The following is a 17,865-nucleotide window of genomic DNA, read 5'->3' as shown; positions in this document are numbered from 1 at the left end:
GTATGTTCCACGGTTCAGCGTCCTTGCATCTAAAGCTTCTAACACAGGTCCTCTTTTATCGTAAAGCAAGTGAATTTAGTTATTCTATTTTCAACTTAAAGCCTAATACAATAAGGTTTATTTTTACCTCTTCTTGAATATGTTCCACGGTCCAGCGTCCTTGCAACTAAAGCTTCTAACACAGGTCCTCTTTTATCGTGAAGCAAGTGAATTTAGTTATTCTATTTTCAACCCAAAGCCTAATGCAACAAGGTCTATATTTACCTCCTCCTGCGTATGTTCCACTGTACGCAGCGTCCTTGCAACCAAAGCTTCCAAGACGGGCCCTCTTTCATAATGAAGCAAAATAGTTTCTTTATTCTATTTTCTACCTAAAGTCTAATACAATAAGGTTTATTTTTACCTCTTCTTGAATATATTCCACGGTCCAGCGTCCTTGCAACTAAAGCTTCTAACACAGGTCCTCTTTTATCGTGAAGCAAGTGAATTTAGTTGTTCAATTTTCAACCTAAAGCCTAATGCAACAAGGTCTATATTTACCTCCTCCTGCGTATGTTCCACTGTACGCAGCGTCCTTGCGACCAAAGCTTCTAAGACGGGTCCTCTTTCATCATGAAGCAAAATAGTTTCTTTATTCTATTTTCTACCTAAAGTCTAATACAATAAGGTTTATTTTTACCTCTTCTTGAATATGTTCCACGGTCCAGCGTCCTTGCAACTAAAGCTTCTAACACGGGTCCTCTTTTATCGTGAAGCAAGTGAATTTAGTTATTCTATTTTCAACCCAAAGCCTAATGTAACAAGGTCTATATTTACCTCCTCCTGCGTATGTTCCACTGTACGCAGTGTTCTTGCGACCAAAGCTTCCAAAACAGGTCCTCTTTCATCGTGAAGCAAGTGTATTTCATCGATGATGATCAGACGCACCAGGTTTGTGAAAGATCTTTCACCACCTGTTGGTAAATAAATTAATATTATGAAATAAAAATTTAAGAAAAAAAAAACTGGCTAAGTGCGAGACTCGTGTACCATAGGGTCCATGGTAAGGGTCCCATACTTGGGTATTTTTTCCGACACGTTAAATCAAAAACTAATAATGCATAAAAATAAATAAAAATCTGTTTTAGAATGTTCATGTAAAGCTCTTTCATATGATACCCCACTTTATTATACTTTATTCATGAAAACATTAAATTTTTTTTTGTGATGCTATAAGTAATAAGACCTACCATGACATGCCATATTTTATGATTCTACGTCAACGGGAAGTACCCTATACGTTTTCTTGACAGACACGACAGACGGACGGACGGACGGACAGACAGACGGACAGACAAACAGACAGACAAATGACAAAGTGATCCTATCCGTTTTCCCTTTTGAGGTACGGAGCAGATATATTGGATCAAATTCAATTAGAACACACAGTTTCGTTTGTGATTGGTTGCTGACTCAAAATGGTAACTGAGATATTTGTCTCTATCATTTGTATGGGATTACGTAACAGAGAGAGCGCTATACTAGCTTGTTCCCGCGGGTAGAGTATAGTTAATACTCTCAACACATACCTTTTCTCGTGATAATGTCCCACTTCTCAGGCGTACAAACGATGAGTTGGGTCGCATCTATCTGTTCTCTCGTCAGTTGGTGGTCCCCGGTCAGTTCTGAGACTTTCATGTTGTAAGCCGCTAGCCGCTTGCTGAAGTTGCCCACCTGTGGACAAAAACGCCATGAAGTGAATGAATGAATGAATGAATATACTTTTATTGTACACCACAAAATTAGTACAGAAAAACACATACAAAGCTCAACAAAATATAGGCACAATTTGGAAGGAGGTGAAGTGTCGTGGGATATCTGACAAAATTCAAAATATTTTCATTCAATTAGACTTTGACAAGTAATTTTGAATCGTCAAGAGCATCTACCCCTGGTTCGGAATGCCTTTCCTATTGAGAAGAACCAGCAAGAAACTCGGCGGTTGCTCTTTTCAAAGATTTGATATAAAATATTATGCCAATCACACTAATATTATAAAGGAGAAAGTTTGTATGTGTGTGTGTGTGTGTGTGTGTATGTTTGTTACTCCTTCACGCAAAAACTACTGGACGGATTGGGTTGAAATTTAGAATGGAGATAGATTATACCCTGGATTAGCACATACTTTTTATCCCGGAAAATCAAAGAGTTCCCACGGGAATTTTAAAAAACCTACATCCACGCGAACGAAGTCGCGGGTATAAGCTAGTATAATATAACCAGTGGCAAATGCATTACGACGATTTAAAAGTACTTGTAAAAGTTTAATTGAATTAAAATATTTTGAATTTTGAATTTTTTCCACTTGCACACGTATTGAACTCACCATCTCCTGTACCAGTGACCTCATGGGCGCGACATAGATCATCTTGAAGTCGTGCACGTTGACCGTGCCGTCGTCGTTGACGTGCTTGCCCACCTCGCGCAGTATACTGAGCAGCGCTACGTTCGTCTTGCCCGCGCCTGTGGGTGCACATACTAACAGATTCTCGTCTGTTTCTATACCTATTCAACTCACCATCTCCTGTACCAGTGACCTCATGGGCGCGACATAGATCATCTTGAAGTCGTGCACGTTGACCGTGCCGTCGTCGTTGACGTGCTTGCCCACCTCGCGCAGTATACTGAGCAGCGCTACGTTCGTCTTGCCCGCGCCTGTGGGTGCACATACTAACAGATTCTCGTCTGTTTCTATACCTATTCAACTCACCATCTCCTGTACCAGTGACCTCATGGGCGCGACATAGATCATCTTGAAGTCGTGCACGTTGACCGTGCCGTCGTCGTTGACGTGCTTGCCCACCTCGCGCAGTATACTGAGCAGCGCTACGTTCGTCTTGCCCGCGCCTGTGGGTGCACATACTAACAGATTCTCGTCTGTTTCTATACCTATTCAACTCACCATCTCCTGTACCAGTGACCTCATGGGCGCGACATAGATCATCTTGAAGTCGTGCACGTTGACCGTGCCGTCGTCGTTGACGTGCTTGCCCACCTCGCGCAGTATACTGAGCAGCGCTACGTTCGTCTTGCCCGCGCCTGTGGGTGCACATACTAACAGATTCTCGTCTGTTTCTATACCTATTCAACTCACCATCTCCTGTACCAGTGACCTCATGGGCGCGACATAGATCATCTTGAAGTCGTGCACGTTGACCGTGCCGTCGTCGTTGACGTGCTTGCCCACCTCGCGCAGTATACTGAGCAGCGCTACGTTCGTCTTGCCCGCGCCTGTGGGTGCACATACTAACAGATTCTCGTCTGTTTCTAAAGCTGCTTTGGATATCCGACTCTGTAAGAAACAATATACTATTTATCCTAATAATATTATAAAGGTGAAAGTGTGGATGTTTGTTACTCAATCACGCAAAAACTACTGGACGGATCGGGCTAAAATTTGGCATGCTAAGAAAGGACTTTGAAAAATTCAATCCCTAAAGGGGTAAAGCAGGGGCTTGAAATTTGTATAGCCCACACGGACAAAGTCGCGAGCATAAGCTAGTCCTTTATTTATTTACAGACTTAATGAAAAGTGAAAGTAAGTGAGTATGTGAAAATGAAGTGAAAGTTAGTGATGTGAAAGTGAGTGAGGTGAAAGTGAAGTTATATAATTTTATTCTTAACCATACCTGTATCCTGTTCAAGGTCTTGAATCCTTCGAAAGCGGGTTGAACATATTTGGGCAGCTTCTCTATCGGCAACAGGGTCTCATCTTCCTCAAAGGGTTTGGGCTTCAACGCCGGGACGTGGACTTCTTCATAACCTGAGAGAATAAATCAATTCTACATTTTAAAAAAAATTGCGAGCAAAACGAGCAGGCGGGTCACCTGATGTTAAGTGATTACCGCCGCCTATGAACATCGTAGCACCAGAGGAACCGCCGATGCGTTGCCGGCCTTTCAGGAATTTGTTGGTCCGCCCCTTGAATAACCCCATGTTGTAATCTAGTGGGAACACCGCCGATGGGAGCTGATTTCACAGTTTGCATGTGCGTGGAAAAAAGGATCTGGCACAACGGGCGGTCGTAGTGCACCAGGCACTTTTTTGAGCTGTGACAGCCTAGTGGTTAACACGTCCGCCCCCTATTCGGGTTCGATCCCGGGCATTTCCCAGTGCGTAGCTTTTTTAAGCAATTAATAATTCTGATGGCAACATAATTTTAGAGTATTCACATTCTCTTCTTGCTATAGTAATATGAAAAGAACAGACACTTTTTGGCAATCTGCCTATCCTCACTTGGATCCAAATGAGGATTGACGTTCTACGTAATAGACAACAGCTTCTATGATGTTCCACGAACCTTTCCGTTGTTTCCTGAAGGAGCCGGGCGGCAGCTGGCACCGCTTGTTGGCCATGAAGTGAGCGCCCGCCGCAAACACTAGTTCCTCGAGTTGTAGCACCTTCCTGGCGCCGCCCACGGTTCCGCCCCAGGCGGCGGGCTCCTGGCCCGACTTGTGACGCTTGCGCGGTTGCTCCGACTGCTCCATAGTCTATGAACGAAAGTAATATTTAAAAAAAAAACTTGCAATCTAGAAAATATGACTCACTGATAGATCTATTAACGCACAGCTCACACTACTGGACGGATCAGGCTGAAATTTGGCATGCAGATAGCTATTGTGACGTAGACACTGGCTAAAATGGATTTTTGAAAATTCAACCCCTAAGCAGATACAGAAGGGTTCAACATCGTTTGCCAGCAGGTCTGATTGCAGCCAAACACTAGTCTATGAATTAAAAGAAAGCATACCTCGTCATCCCCTTTGCCAGTGTCCAGTTGTGCCAGAATCTTCTGCAGGTGCGGTTGTCTTGACATCTCTTCTCTAATGGACGCTCGTTCGCTTTCAGACTGAGACGACGCGAGCTTCGTGCAGTACAAGACTAGTAAAAAAAAAAATTGGCAATCAGTGAGGACTGAAGTAATAAATCAAAATTTAAAAAACCCTCAACACAAAAACCTGTATAAGAGAACTAGAAAAGAGCTGATAACTTTCAAACGGCTGAATCGATTTTCTTCGACTATTATAGCTAAGAACACTCGCGATCAAGCCACCTTTCAAACAAAAAACTAAATTGAAATCGGTTCATTAGTTTAGGAGCTACGATGTCACAGACTGATACACAGATACACACACGTCTGTGTATCTGTGTATCAGTCTGTGGCATCGTAGCTGTGTATCTGTGTATCTGTATGCCTACACAGATACAAACGTCAAACTTATAACATCCCTCTTTTTGGGTTGGGGGTTAAAAACAATAATAAAACTAGATGATGCCCGCGACTTCATCCGCGTGGATTTAGGTGTTTTTTTAAATCCCGTGGGAACTCTATGATTTCCGGGACGCAAGCTACTCTATGCCTTTCATATAGATCGGTTGAACGGATAGGACTTTAAGAATGCCATGGGAACTCTTTGATTTTCCGGGATAAAAAGTAGCCTATGTCCTTCTCGGTGTGTAAGCTAACTCTGTACCAAATTACATCAAAATCAGTTTAACTGTTTAGCCGTGAAAAGCTAGCAGACTGACAGACACACTTTCGCATCACACTAATATTATAAAGGCGAAAGTTTTTATGTGTGTGTGTGTGTATGTTTGTTACTCCTTCACGCAAAAACCACTGGACGGATTTGGCTGAAATTCGGAATGGAGATAGACATTATCCTGGATTAGCACATAGGCTACTTTTTATCCCGGAAAATCAAAGAGTTCCCACGGGATTTCGAAAAACCTAAATCCACGCGGACGAAGTCGCGGGCGTCAGCTAGTTTATAATAATGGAAAACTCACTGGTATATCGGTACTTGTTCAGCACTTTGACGAGGTCGAAGCAGTCATACCCGAGCAGCAACACTAGTCTATTCTCCAGGTCTCTGTCGTCCGCTGCGTCCGACAAAGCTCTGAGAACTTCAGAAGATTTCGCCTGCGGAGAAAAAATACATACACAAAATCCACATATGTACAGGATGTAATTAGAACGCTGGCAAATACTTAGCACTATTATTATAGTACCTGAAACCAATCCAGTACCAATATCTCTTTCAGGGCTTCTTTTTTTAAAGAATATTAGCCATGTTAAATGACTAATATTCCTCTCCAACTAAGCGTCAGGCTTGTGCTAGGAGTAGGTACGACATAGTGCAACGGGCGGGGTTTGAACCGTCGACCTTTCGGTTTTCAGTCCACTCCTTTGCCGGTTGAGCTATTGAGGCTCTATATGTTGAATTCTTATAATGTTGAAACCTAAAATGTTGAGACCTAAAATGTTGAATTTCGCTATTTTGGCTTATACATCTCGAACCCGCAATCAATGCGTGCAAAAGTCGGGGTCAATGTCCCGCCTACCACGCGATATTGACCCCGTGGCACCTATCTATGCAATGTTCGTTGACCTCTAGCATCACTCATGCTTTTTTTTGCAATACATTGCAAAAAAAAAACAACATTATCCTGAAGGTGATAGCAGACAGACAAGACAGCGCTCTCAAAGCGCACTGGATGTCTGCATAAGTTAATAAGTATATTAATTATACATATTAACTAACATAGAATAAGTTTCTTACTAATATACACTACATTATAATTTAGTTACTAACATAGGTTAAGATGGTTACTAACATAATATTGTGGGCCTTTGTTGCTTGAGAAAATAAAGATATTATTATTATTATTGCGAGCTTTTAAAAATTACAGGTTTACAAAAATCGTGGGGATTGTGGTGTACTCAAAGCTTGTTGTCTGTCCGTCAGCCCTTTTTTTTTAAATCTTTTAATCTAACAGCTCACCTGTGAGACCATAGCGTCAGGGAAATGTCTGGATAGTCTCCTTTGGAGCCAGTAAGCGTCTATGTCCATGGGGTGCAGGATTGTGTCTCTACGCTTCTGAGACTGTTCTTCTGACAACTGAAAACAAATAGTTCAGTCAATTTGCAAATTGCCCTCCGAAAAAAGACCTACCGTAATCTGTGCCCGAACCGTTAGCTGTGCTCCGTTGCACTTTTTCACCTGTACCTCGAGAACGGTAAGTTTTATAAAAAATTTGTTTAAATAAAAGTTGTAGCTAATTTTGTGACAAACAACTTTTCAATTTACATTATTATAAAAAAATCATTTTTTCCTATCGAAAATAGCGTTGAAACACTTTTTTGATCCATTAGTGCCCTCTACTTTTTGTATTTCAAGTCGGATGACGTCACTTCAATGACAAAAAATATAGTTCGCAATGCCTTCTACATTTTTATTTAAAAAACTTTTTCCTAAAACCAATAGTTTCCAAGAAAAAAGCATTTCCAAATTTTTTTATTCATTTTTGAATTTCTCAAAATCAGCAATCAGAGCGACCTTTTTATTTTTCCTGTGACCTCTTGACATGCCCCCCTAACGATACATTATGTCAAATTACGGTAGGTCTTTTTTCGGAGGGCATCTAATTATTCCTTACATATTTACTGAACTAAAAATAAGAATTTAATTCCATACCTTGGTTTCCCAGGGACTATGGTACTAAAAAAATTACAAAAGTAGACTTGTATTTTTTTAAAATATTCTATTTGGCTTGTTTTTTGGCTAAATCTGCAAATGTTCATGGGCGGCGGTAATCACTTAGTTGACCCGCCTGCTCGTTTGCTCACTATTTTTAGGGATCCGTATCTCAAAAGGAAAAATGGAACCCTTATAGGATCACTTTGTTGTGTCTGTCCGTCTGTTGCGTCTATCAAGAAAACCTATAGGGCACTTCCCCTTGATCTAGAATCATGAAATTTGGCAGGTGGGTAGGTCTTACAGCACAAGTAAAGGAAAACATCCGAAAACCGTCAATATGAGGTTACATCACAAAAAAAAATTATTAAAATTCGTTTCAATTTTCCATGAAAGATTGAATACCAAATGGATTATTGTATGAAATGGTTTTCTGTATCTATATATTCTAAAGCAGTTTTTTTTTTTGCATAATAGTTTTTGAGTTATCATGCAAAATGTCAGAAAAAATACCCGATATACGGAACCCTCGGTGCGCGAGTCTGACTCGCACTTAGCCGGTTTTTTATAATAATAAAAAAATGGCTCACATTGGCGTGTATGGCGTTCTTCTTCCCCTCGCCGTCGCTGTCTTCGCCCGAGCTCTCTTTGCCCTCCTCGTTATCTGTCGCGTCGCCTTCCTCCTTGTCCTCATCACGAACCTACACACAAACAAACAAACAAGATGAAGTTAAACAGCACTAAGACCCGACTACTACCCGCGAACCGCCGATAGATCCTACTAATATTTTAAACACGAAAGTTTTTTTTCTCTCTCGTCTGGCTTTTTTACAAAGATTAGCCAATGTCAAGTTTGTAGTTATTCACAAGTTAGGGAAACTATATAAGTATGGACCTCGTCTGTGCCGGCACTCGCCGACACACGCGCGGCACCCCTTTAGAGCGCTTCCCAGTCAGTTTCACCACCAATAAACACCAGCAAAACACAAAACCCGGCCACTTCTAACAAAAAAAAAAAAAAAAAAACACTCCAAAAAAGGCACAACACGCGCGCCAGCAAACATCAACACAGACGAAGTCACACGAAAGTTGGTATGTATGGATGGATATTTGTTACTCTTTCACACAAAAATACTAGACGGATTTTACTGAAATTTGGATTGGAGATAGATAATATTCTGGATTGGCACAAAGGCTACTTTTTATACCGGAAAATCAAAGAGTTCCCATTGGATTTCAAAGAACCTTAATCCACGCGGACAAATACGTGGGCGCCAGTTATTTATATACATAATATAATAATTGCAGGTGTATAAAAATCATTTTATGATTTAGGGGTCCGTTTGTAGAAAATTAAGTATTAAATTGCTACCTACCTTTTGTTAGGAGTCAAGTATCAAAACCACACTATTTGTACTTTTTAATTAATTTTTGATTTGCATGGCGGTCATTTTGAATTTTTAACCCCCGACCCAAAAAGAGGGGTGTTATAAGTTTGACGTATGTATCTGTGTATCTGTCTGTGGCATCGTAGCTCCTAAAGTAATGAACCGATTTTAATTTAATTTTTTTTTTGTTTGAAAGGTTTCTTGATCGAGAGTGTTCTCAGCTATAATCCTAGAAAATTGGTTCAGCCGTTTGAAAGTTATCAGCTCTTTTCTAGTTACTGTGACCTTCACTTGTCGGGGATGTTATAAATTTTTTATTTACACTTGTTTATTATTTGTATAGTGCTTATTAACTCTACCTATTATGGTTCACGAGATACCGCTGACAGACATACGGACGGACGCCTTTATGCATGGAACCTAAAAGTAAGTATAGTAGGACATACCTCGCCATACGCATCCTCATCATCTTCCTCGGAAGACTCTTCAAACTGCACATTGATGCCATAGGTTTCATCTATCTCCGTGTTGCCTTCCGTAGACGTGCTAATTGTGAAGTCAGTTATTTTCTTACCTGTGGAGTGGACAGATTTCACTTCATAAGTTCAAAAGATAAATTATGATATATGGTTAAGGTGGAAGCGACGGGCCTGCCTGCGAAATTCTAGTAAATTAATTCTAGTATCGACTATTCTCACAAACTAGTTGATACTAGAATTAATTTCTTAAACTGGACCCTTTCAAGTAAAGAATTTTATATAAACCTGTGAGGATGATACTGCCATTGTCGCAATTAAAATACCATAAGCCTACGTTGTCATTAGTTTACAAATTGCAAAAAACCAAATTAAATTTGAATTTCGCGGGCAGGCCCGCCTCATGCCCCATTATATGTAACGATAAGAGCTCGTTTACACAGGCTGCGTTAGCGTTGCGTAAGCGTAGACGTAGCGCGTACCATTGCGTTGTAATGTATGTAACTGTATGAAAAATGACATACCGCTTGCGTAACCTGAACATAATGCGTGCAGTTACGTCTACGGGTTTACGCGCGTCACTACGCACGTGTCACGTGTACGTACTTGCATACGCAATTGGTGTGAATCGGTCTTATACCCTTTGCAATGATCCAGAGCGGCTAATAAAACAAGTAAAAGTGACATTATGCGTACTAGAGTAAATTCCTTGCAACTTGGTACTATCCAACACTAGCACTTCTCCTTTCAGCAAAGGTTGCCTGGTAGAGATTGCTCCAAGCAATAAGGCCGCCTTTGCACACAATTGTTTTTTCTGTTTTGTGTTCCTTTACATGTGTTTTTGCGTGCAATAAAGTGTTCTATCTATCTATCTAGAGCTTAGTTTGATGTCTCGATATTATAAATCTCACCTAAATTGACTAAAAGTGCGAATCTTTCATCAGGAATGGGTCCAAGCAACATTTCTATTTCCTTCTTCCGTTCCGGGTCTTTTAACTTGTCATTCTTGAGAACCACCAAAACCTGTAAGCCAAATTTATCATGATATTGTTGTTATTTTATTCATGAAGCAAAAGTTCAAAAACAACTAACTTTATTTCATGTATTTGGTATTAACTTTAAATAGCCTTATCCAGTAATCTCATTACTTATGCCTTGAAAGTTTGTACAGTTATTGTTGGGATTTGTGGGAAAGTTTTTGGTATAGCAACTTGCAAGTAGTAGTAGTAGTATGCGGGTCATATTGCTACCAGTGGCGTGCAGCTCATAGAGGTATAAAAGTACTGCCTACACTAGTTGTAATAAATCAATACTTATTTTCCATTATGACCTGCCAGAAAATAAGTTCATACTTTAGTGCCTACCCTGGCTTTAATCCTGTGCACGCCACTGATTGCTACATATGCCTGGCGTTAGCTACTTATTAATGGACGATGCTGGCAACTTTCTCTGCTTTAATTTGTGTTTTTTGAAATCCTTTGGCAACTCTGATTTTTTAAGTATCCAGGATGCAATCTTTGCACTAATTTACATTCATCAGTCCTTCATTTTTAAAAAAAAAAGAATATTAGCCATTTGAATCATGACTAACATTGGTCTTTCTCCTCCAACTAGGCGTAAAGCTTGTGCTAGGAGTAGGTATGACAATTGTTCCGTTACCGTAACTTGATTATAATTACACTTTCAAAATTTCGCGCCACCGAGGTACCGTCGACATTAACACTTCGAAATAGTGCAATGACAGCACGCAGCTCAATCAGCTGTCATGCACGTCGTGCTGTCATCTGTCACCGACATCACGGTCAACGGCCATTCGAAAAATATCGCAGCTGAAAAAAAGCAGCGCGCGCGCGTCTCTAACTAAAACCAACATAATCCTAGCAAGAATCCCTGGATCCAGGAGGAAATTCAGCGAGTGCAAGTGGCAGAATAAGGTACGTACGTGCATTATAACTGTCATTGCCTATTTCAAAGTGAAACATCGTGATCGTAGATCTCGCAGATCTAATCTCCCAATGTAGCCGGGCCACCATGCTGCGAGTTGCTACAACAATAGTGCAACGGGTGGGGTTTGAACCGCCGACTTCAGATTTCAGTCCGCTCCTATAACCGTTGAGCTATTGAGGCTTCATTATTTAGTGTGCATGAACATTGTATTGACACAGAATTGTATAACTGGTGGTGATCACAATGGATTGGAGACAGTCGATGTGACAGGGATTCCAAGAACCTGCTCAGCCTGGAAGAAGAAAGAAGTACATATTTGCATACCTCATCACAGGCACCACACAAAATATCCCTGGGCTGGTCTCCGAGAGCACTCTGCATGAACGCCAGCAGAAGTTCATAAGCATGTCTTGTATGCTGGGCCCTCGGTCTATACAGCACTCCAGCTGGGGTGTCATCAGCCCACGCCACTCGGGATTTGGACTTGGAGAGTTCATAGGATGCTTCGTCACGCTTCTGGCGTCTGGAACCAAAGAGTATTATTATTTTTGGCTAACACTAGCCGAATCTGGCGAGTGCTACTATGCTGATAAACATCTTTGCATTATTGCCTTTCTAATGAAACCGGTTTGAGTCACATTGGTGGGTTGGTTTCAAAGTCAAACATGGGGCGAAATACTTTTTGTGTTTTATATATTAAGACTAGCCGATGCTCGCGGCTTCGCCCGCGTGGATTTAGATTTTTCGAAATCCCGTGGAAACTCTTTGATTTTCCAGGATAAAAAATAGCCTATGTGCGAATCCAGGATATTATCTATCTCCATTCCAAATTTCAGCCAAATCCGTCTGGTAGTTTTTGCGTGAAGGAGTAACAAACATACACACACACACACACACACACACACACACACATACAAACTTTCGGCTTTATAATATTAGTGTGATAGTGTGATAGTGTGATAGTGTGATAGTGTGAAGTGTGATAGTGTGAAGTGTGATAGTGTGATAAAGCTCAGAGTCACTCAGCAGGCAATGATTAGATGGAGAGAACTATGTTTCACTATGTGATCAAATCAGAAATGAGGAGATCCAGAGTAAGCAACTTAGCTGAGCAGGTTGCAAAGCTAAAGTGAGCATGCACAGGGCACATAGTTCAAAAAACCAATAGACTGGGGTCCTAAGGTGCTAGAATGGGGACCTCGCACCGGAAAGCTCAACAATGGAAGGACCCCCCCCCCCCCTCCCCTCCCCAGACAACTCTGGTTCTGGTTCTGGGCTCAGGCAGTGATACATGTGATGTGTGGAAGTACCTACAGGGGACCTACCTTTATCCAGTAGTGGAAATTTATTGGTCCTATCCTTTTACTAGATATTCACTTGGCCTTCCTCTCCTCACTTTTTCAGAGAGTGATAGCCTCTCTCCTGTCGCCTCTCTTAGCCCAATACCCTATCATAGTGCTAGATACTCACTTAGCCTTCCTCTCCTCAGCTTGGTTAAACTTGGTACACTAAACACAGTCACCCATGCGTGTGCCAGTGGGCTTGCCAAAGAGAGACAGCACCTCTCCTGTCTCCTTTTTTAGCCCAATACCCTATCATAATGGTAGATATACTTACTTGGCCTTCCTTTCCACAGCTTTGTGAGGCTTGGTCCGCTGCGCCCAGTCACCCATGCGTGTGCCAGTGAGCTTGTCAGAGAGAGATAGCACCTCTCCTGTCGCCTCTCTTAGCCCAATACCCTATCATAGTGCTAGATACTCACTTAGCCTTCCTCTCCTCAGCTTGGTTAAACTTGGTACACTACACATAGTCACCCATGTGTGTGCCAGTGGGCTTGCCAAAGAGAGATAGTACCTCTCCTGTCTCCTTTTTTAGCCCAATACACTATCATAATGGTAAATATACTTACTTGGCCTTCCTCTCCTCAGCTTTGTCAGGCTTGGTCCGCTGCACACGGTCGCCCATGCGTGTGCCAGTGAGCTTGCCAGAGAGTGATAGCCTCTCTCCTGTCGCCTCTCTTAGCCCAATACCCTATCATAGTGCTAGATACTCACTTAGCCTTCCTCTCCTCAGCTTGGTTAAACTTGGTACACTAAACACAGTCACCCATGCGTGTGCCAGTGGGCTTGCCAAAGAGTCTCTCTCCTGTCGCCTCTCTAAGTTCAATACCCTATCATAGTGCTAGATACTCACTTAGCCTTCCTCTCCTCAGCTTGGTCAAACTTGGTACACTACACACAGTCACCCATGCATGTGCTAGTGGGCTTGCCAGAGAGAGATAGCACCTCTACTGTCTCCTTTTTTAGCCCAATACCCTATCATAATGGTAGATATACTTACTTGGCCTTCCTCTCCTCAGCTTTGTCAGGCTTGGTCCGCTGCGCACGGTCACCCATGCGAGTGCCAGTGAGCTTGCCAGAGAGAGACAGCAAGTCTCCTGTCTCCTTTTTTAGCCCAATACCCTATCATAATGGTAGATATACTCACTTGGCCTTCCTCTCCTCAGCTTTGTCAGGCTTGGTCCGCTGCGTACGGTCGCCCATGCGTGTGCCAGTGAGCTTGCCAGAGAGAGATAACACCTCTCCTGTTGCCTCATCCCGACCACGACGCTCTATTAGCCTCACATCTGCTTGGAGTACTAAGTTTGAGTTCTGTAGACAATATGATAATATTGGTGACTATCATTGGCGTGCATAGGGTTTAAAGCCAGGGTAAGCCTTAAGGTGTGAACTTATTTTGTGGCAGGTCATAATGGAAAATAAGTATTGATCTATTACAACTAGGGTAGGCAGTACTTTTATACCTCTATGAGCTGCACACCACTAGTGACTATTAAGTTTTACAATCTCTAAACTAAAATAGGTTTAAATGGTTATCATTAATTGTCCTTAATTGTGAATTTAATTGAATTGATTTTTTACATTGTGTATGCTTACCATGCAAATTGATCGAGATCAAATACTACTTATGTATGTATGTAACAAGATGATTGAAAAAAAAAGTTTTATTATTATGATGAAAATGTAGTTCTATTTTTTCCCATGTTAAAGAAAAGCACTAATGCTCATTTTCAAAATTCAATCTATCTGTGGTCTGCAGAGATGTTACTTAGCAATGTTGTTACTTGTTAACTGCTAGGCAAAAATTGTCCTGTCTATTTTGACAAAGAACAATGTTGCTAAGTAACTTATCTACATATTACAGACTAGATGATGCCTGCGACTTCGTCTGCAGATTTAGGTTATTAAATCCTGTGGGAAATCTTTGCTTTTCCGAGATAAAAAGTTGTCTATGCCAATTTCCAAGGTGCAAGCTACATTTTCACCAAAATTTCATGTAAATTGGTTAAACTGATAAGCCTTTGAGAATCCAATGGCAGCTCTTTGATTTTCCAGGATAAAAAGTTATGCCTATGTCCGTCCCCGGGATGTAAACTAACTCTGTACCAAATTTTATCAAAATTTGTTAGGGTTTTAGGCTGGAAAAGCAAGAAGACAGACGGACTAATATAATATTAGTATGGATAGATTGAAAATGAATCTAAGACAAGGCAGGTAGAGGCCCACTAATGAGGATAAGTCTCCTGATTGTATAGGCATCATGCTATAGTTTACCACAACATCACGAAGAACTCTCAAGCATACAGGTTTCCCCGTGATTACTGAAATCACTACTATTAATAGCTAAACAGTTTAGGCCCTGAAATGACTCTACATTTAGGTCCACCTTGATATAGTCCAATGATTGGAAATTTGTGTTACCTAAGGTGTTTTTGGTAAGCTTCAAATAGTGCTAAACCACCTAAACCAATTTCACAGGATAAGTCCACTGGCTAAAGCTTGCTATGGCACAAGTATATGACTATTTCAAATATCTAGTTTAGGAAATATTGCACAACAGACACCTAAAGTTAGAAAACATAAACTTACAGCTTTGTACTCGTATTGCAGCTGTCTGGCAGCCGCATCCGCCATGCTGGTGGATTATTTAAAACTCACAATCACTTCACCAATGTCTTTTTGATTATTTTCTGCAAATGAAATATAAAGAGAATGCGTAAAAACAATGCAACGAGGTTATGCCGCTACCGCCATCTTTACTAATTTGACACCTAATTTGACATTTCGAGTTTTGACAATTTACTAAAATATAGAATTGCTAGACTTAATTAAGAAAATTCCCCGAATTTACTGTGAATGAACAACTTTCCAGCGAACGTTCCATAAAATTATCATAGATTAATTAGATAGAAACCAAATTAAAGTTGTGTTTCGTGGGCAGACCCGTCTCGTGCACCTTAACAATAATTAATTACATTATTCTTATAAATACGTTTTTATTTTATGTATTTATTATTATTCTTATAAAAAAAAGTTGAATATAGACAGTAATTTAGCTAGTGCGGCTGAAATGATTAATTATATTATTATTTTTAATAAAAAAAATTCTTTTACCTTTAAACGCGCAAGAACCTGAAGTCTGGCAACACTCACTAAAAATATATCTACAGATTACAGTTCAAAAATCATAAAAATTAATCAATTATATACAAGTAATTTTAAATAATTAACATTTATATTAAATACAACATGATTTGCTAAATACTATATTAAGGCAAATAACTTTAAAGTATTACTTTCAATGATTATTATGTAATAGCATTTTTTTGTTAATTATTATGTTGGTAGAACGTTTTTTGTGATGAAGAATTTTTGAAAATAGGGCTTTAGGCGCTTTTGATAGTTTTTAGGATTATTTAGGTTTTTAGGTTTTATTCGTAGATTCTTAGCTGATAAACATTTATCAAAATTAAAATATTTGTATTAAACAATACTTTCGAAAATCAGAAATTCAGTAAAAGTTTCAACGACCTTCATCTCATTCACTAAAGTTCATTCACCCACAATCAGCTGGTATTGACAGTTACGTCATTAAGCCAAATTGAGCTAGCCTCACGTGTCAAACCTAGTCCAAATCCGAGCATTGATGTCGGAGGAGCCACCAAGAAATTTTTCAAGGTCATTCATCTACGATTTCATTATCATAATATGATATCGTTGATTTTAAAATCCTGTGTCTACTAGTTTACTTACTTCTTGCATTGCGGACTGTGAACAGATACAAACCTGCTACAGTTAAAAAACTCAAACTATTATTTTCAAGCAATTTCATAAGAATCGGTCCAGTGACCAGTCGTACAATTGCATTTGGGTTATAATTAAATACCACTACTTATGGAATATAAAATGGAATAATGAATATCATCAAAATCAGTCCAGCGAATACTTTTTAATTTTTATTATCAAAGCACGTGCACATGCACACACATACACACACAACACTCAAAACATTACTTCCCACACGCTACTATTTATTTCATAAAATGACAATTTTTATCAAAATGTGCTCAGCATTTTTGTGATAGACTTGTAAACAAACAAATCGAGCATGCTTCTTTGACAGGCCACAGTATTTTCATCACGTGATGTAAACAGTCAGTGAGTGAGTCAACTTCATCGTTCAGTCACCAACTGACTTGTCAGGGTTGTAAACGATTTGGCGTTTCTAGCTAGCGGCTAAGCGGCTGAAACGTACATACTTGCATAAAGTGACTGACTGATTGACATACCTATGATTAAATTATAGCTGTCTAGAATTTTAAGATTTTGGCTATAGGTTTTCTTTATATCCTACATTTTTTTTCAGAAATATTCCCCCAGGGAAGACGAGGCCAGTATATAAGTTATGAGTTATACTATCACTTCCATAACAAAAAAATGAAAAAAATGTTAAAATTATTTTAAGTGACCTAGTATTTTTGCAGGATATGTTTTTTTTACGATAGTTAAGTAACTATCTAACCATTTATACCTACTAAAAATTGCTTTATTAGTTAAATAACAAAATAATTAGGTTGATATTGTTTGTCTGTACTTAATTTTCTTGCTATTCTAAATGACATACTTTTTTATTTATTATTAAAGCTTAGCTCATCGTATTTGTATAAAAGGAAAATTTTCTTCGTAAAATTCAGGTTTCAAATTGCACAATTTTTTAGATCTATTACTTTACTGCGTTATTAATAACCGATGTTTATTTTTTTTAATGTTTTTTGCAATAACTTTGCTTGGCAGCCCTGAAATAGTATCGATTATCAGGGCTATGTGTTGTAAGCTTCGTTAGTTGTGAGTGCGTGTGCGTAAATCGCTTACATTTCGGAAGTGTCAAAAGTAAAAGGTAATAGGAAAGGACAACAAAAATCGATAAAAACTAAGCATTCAAGATGGCGACTCCATCTAATGGCAGTGGTAATTTGGTCGAAGAGTTCGAGGAATCTTTTCAGGTAAGTAAAATTATGATCTTCAGCAATTTTCATGTCTTAAAACTACAATATTCCTGTACAATTCATAACCTCTTCTGTGAATTTATGTTTACTGTTTGTGTATCTGTCAAAATTAGTGAAAGATACCAACATGACAGATCTAAACATATCGTGGCCGGTGTTGCCGTGGTAGTAGAAGCTGCATAAGCTGATTC

General features: G+C 39.8%; 1 protein-coding gene across 3 annotated transcripts in view; it reads right to left on the bottom strand.

Annotated features, from left to right (window-relative positions):
- Positions 1-15,432, bottom strand: part of LOC123878471 (putative U5 small nuclear ribonucleoprotein 200 kDa helicase) — a 45,351-nt gene extending 29,919 nt beyond the window's left edge. The window contains exons 1-14 of one of the 3 annotated variants that reach the window (XM_045925643.1): positions 15,258-15,432; positions 13,816-13,979; positions 11,653-11,851; positions 10,293-10,404; positions 9,352-9,479; positions 8,108-8,218; positions 6,825-6,941; positions 5,830-5,962; positions 4,790-4,920; positions 4,340-4,529; positions 3,669-3,802; positions 3,134-3,331; positions 1,569-1,713; positions 817-953 (exon numbers count right to left, since the gene is read on the bottom strand). In XM_045925643.1, coding sequence (XP_045781599.1) covers positions 817-953; positions 1,569-1,713; positions 3,134-3,331; positions 3,669-3,802; positions 4,340-4,529; positions 4,790-4,920; positions 5,830-5,962; positions 6,825-6,941; positions 8,108-8,218; positions 9,352-9,479; positions 10,293-10,404; positions 11,653-11,851; positions 13,816-13,979; positions 15,258-15,302 — 1,944 coding nt within the window. In that variant the 5' untranslated portion in view covers positions 15,303-15,432. Of the gene's footprint in view, positions 1-816; positions 954-1,568; positions 1,714-3,133; positions 3,332-3,668; positions 3,803-4,339; positions 4,530-4,789; positions 4,921-5,829; positions 5,963-6,824; positions 6,942-8,107; positions 8,219-9,351; positions 9,480-10,292; positions 10,405-11,652; positions 11,852-13,237; positions 13,339-13,668; positions 13,765-13,815; positions 13,980-15,257 lie in introns of those variants that run through there. The other 2 variants (XM_045925645.1, XM_045925644.1) reach the window with 2 other exon arrangements.
- Between the last annotated feature and the right edge of the window lie 2,433 nt (positions 15,433-17,865).

The sequence above is a fragment of the Maniola jurtina genome, chromosome 26 (genome assembly GCF_905333055.1).
Source record: "Maniola jurtina chromosome 26, ilManJurt1.1, whole genome shotgun sequence".
NCBI lineage: Eukaryota > Metazoa > Arthropoda > Insecta > Lepidoptera > Nymphalidae > Maniola > Maniola jurtina.
Note: the sequence above shows the minus strand (reverse complement) of the source record. Positions and strands in the feature narration are given on the sequence as shown.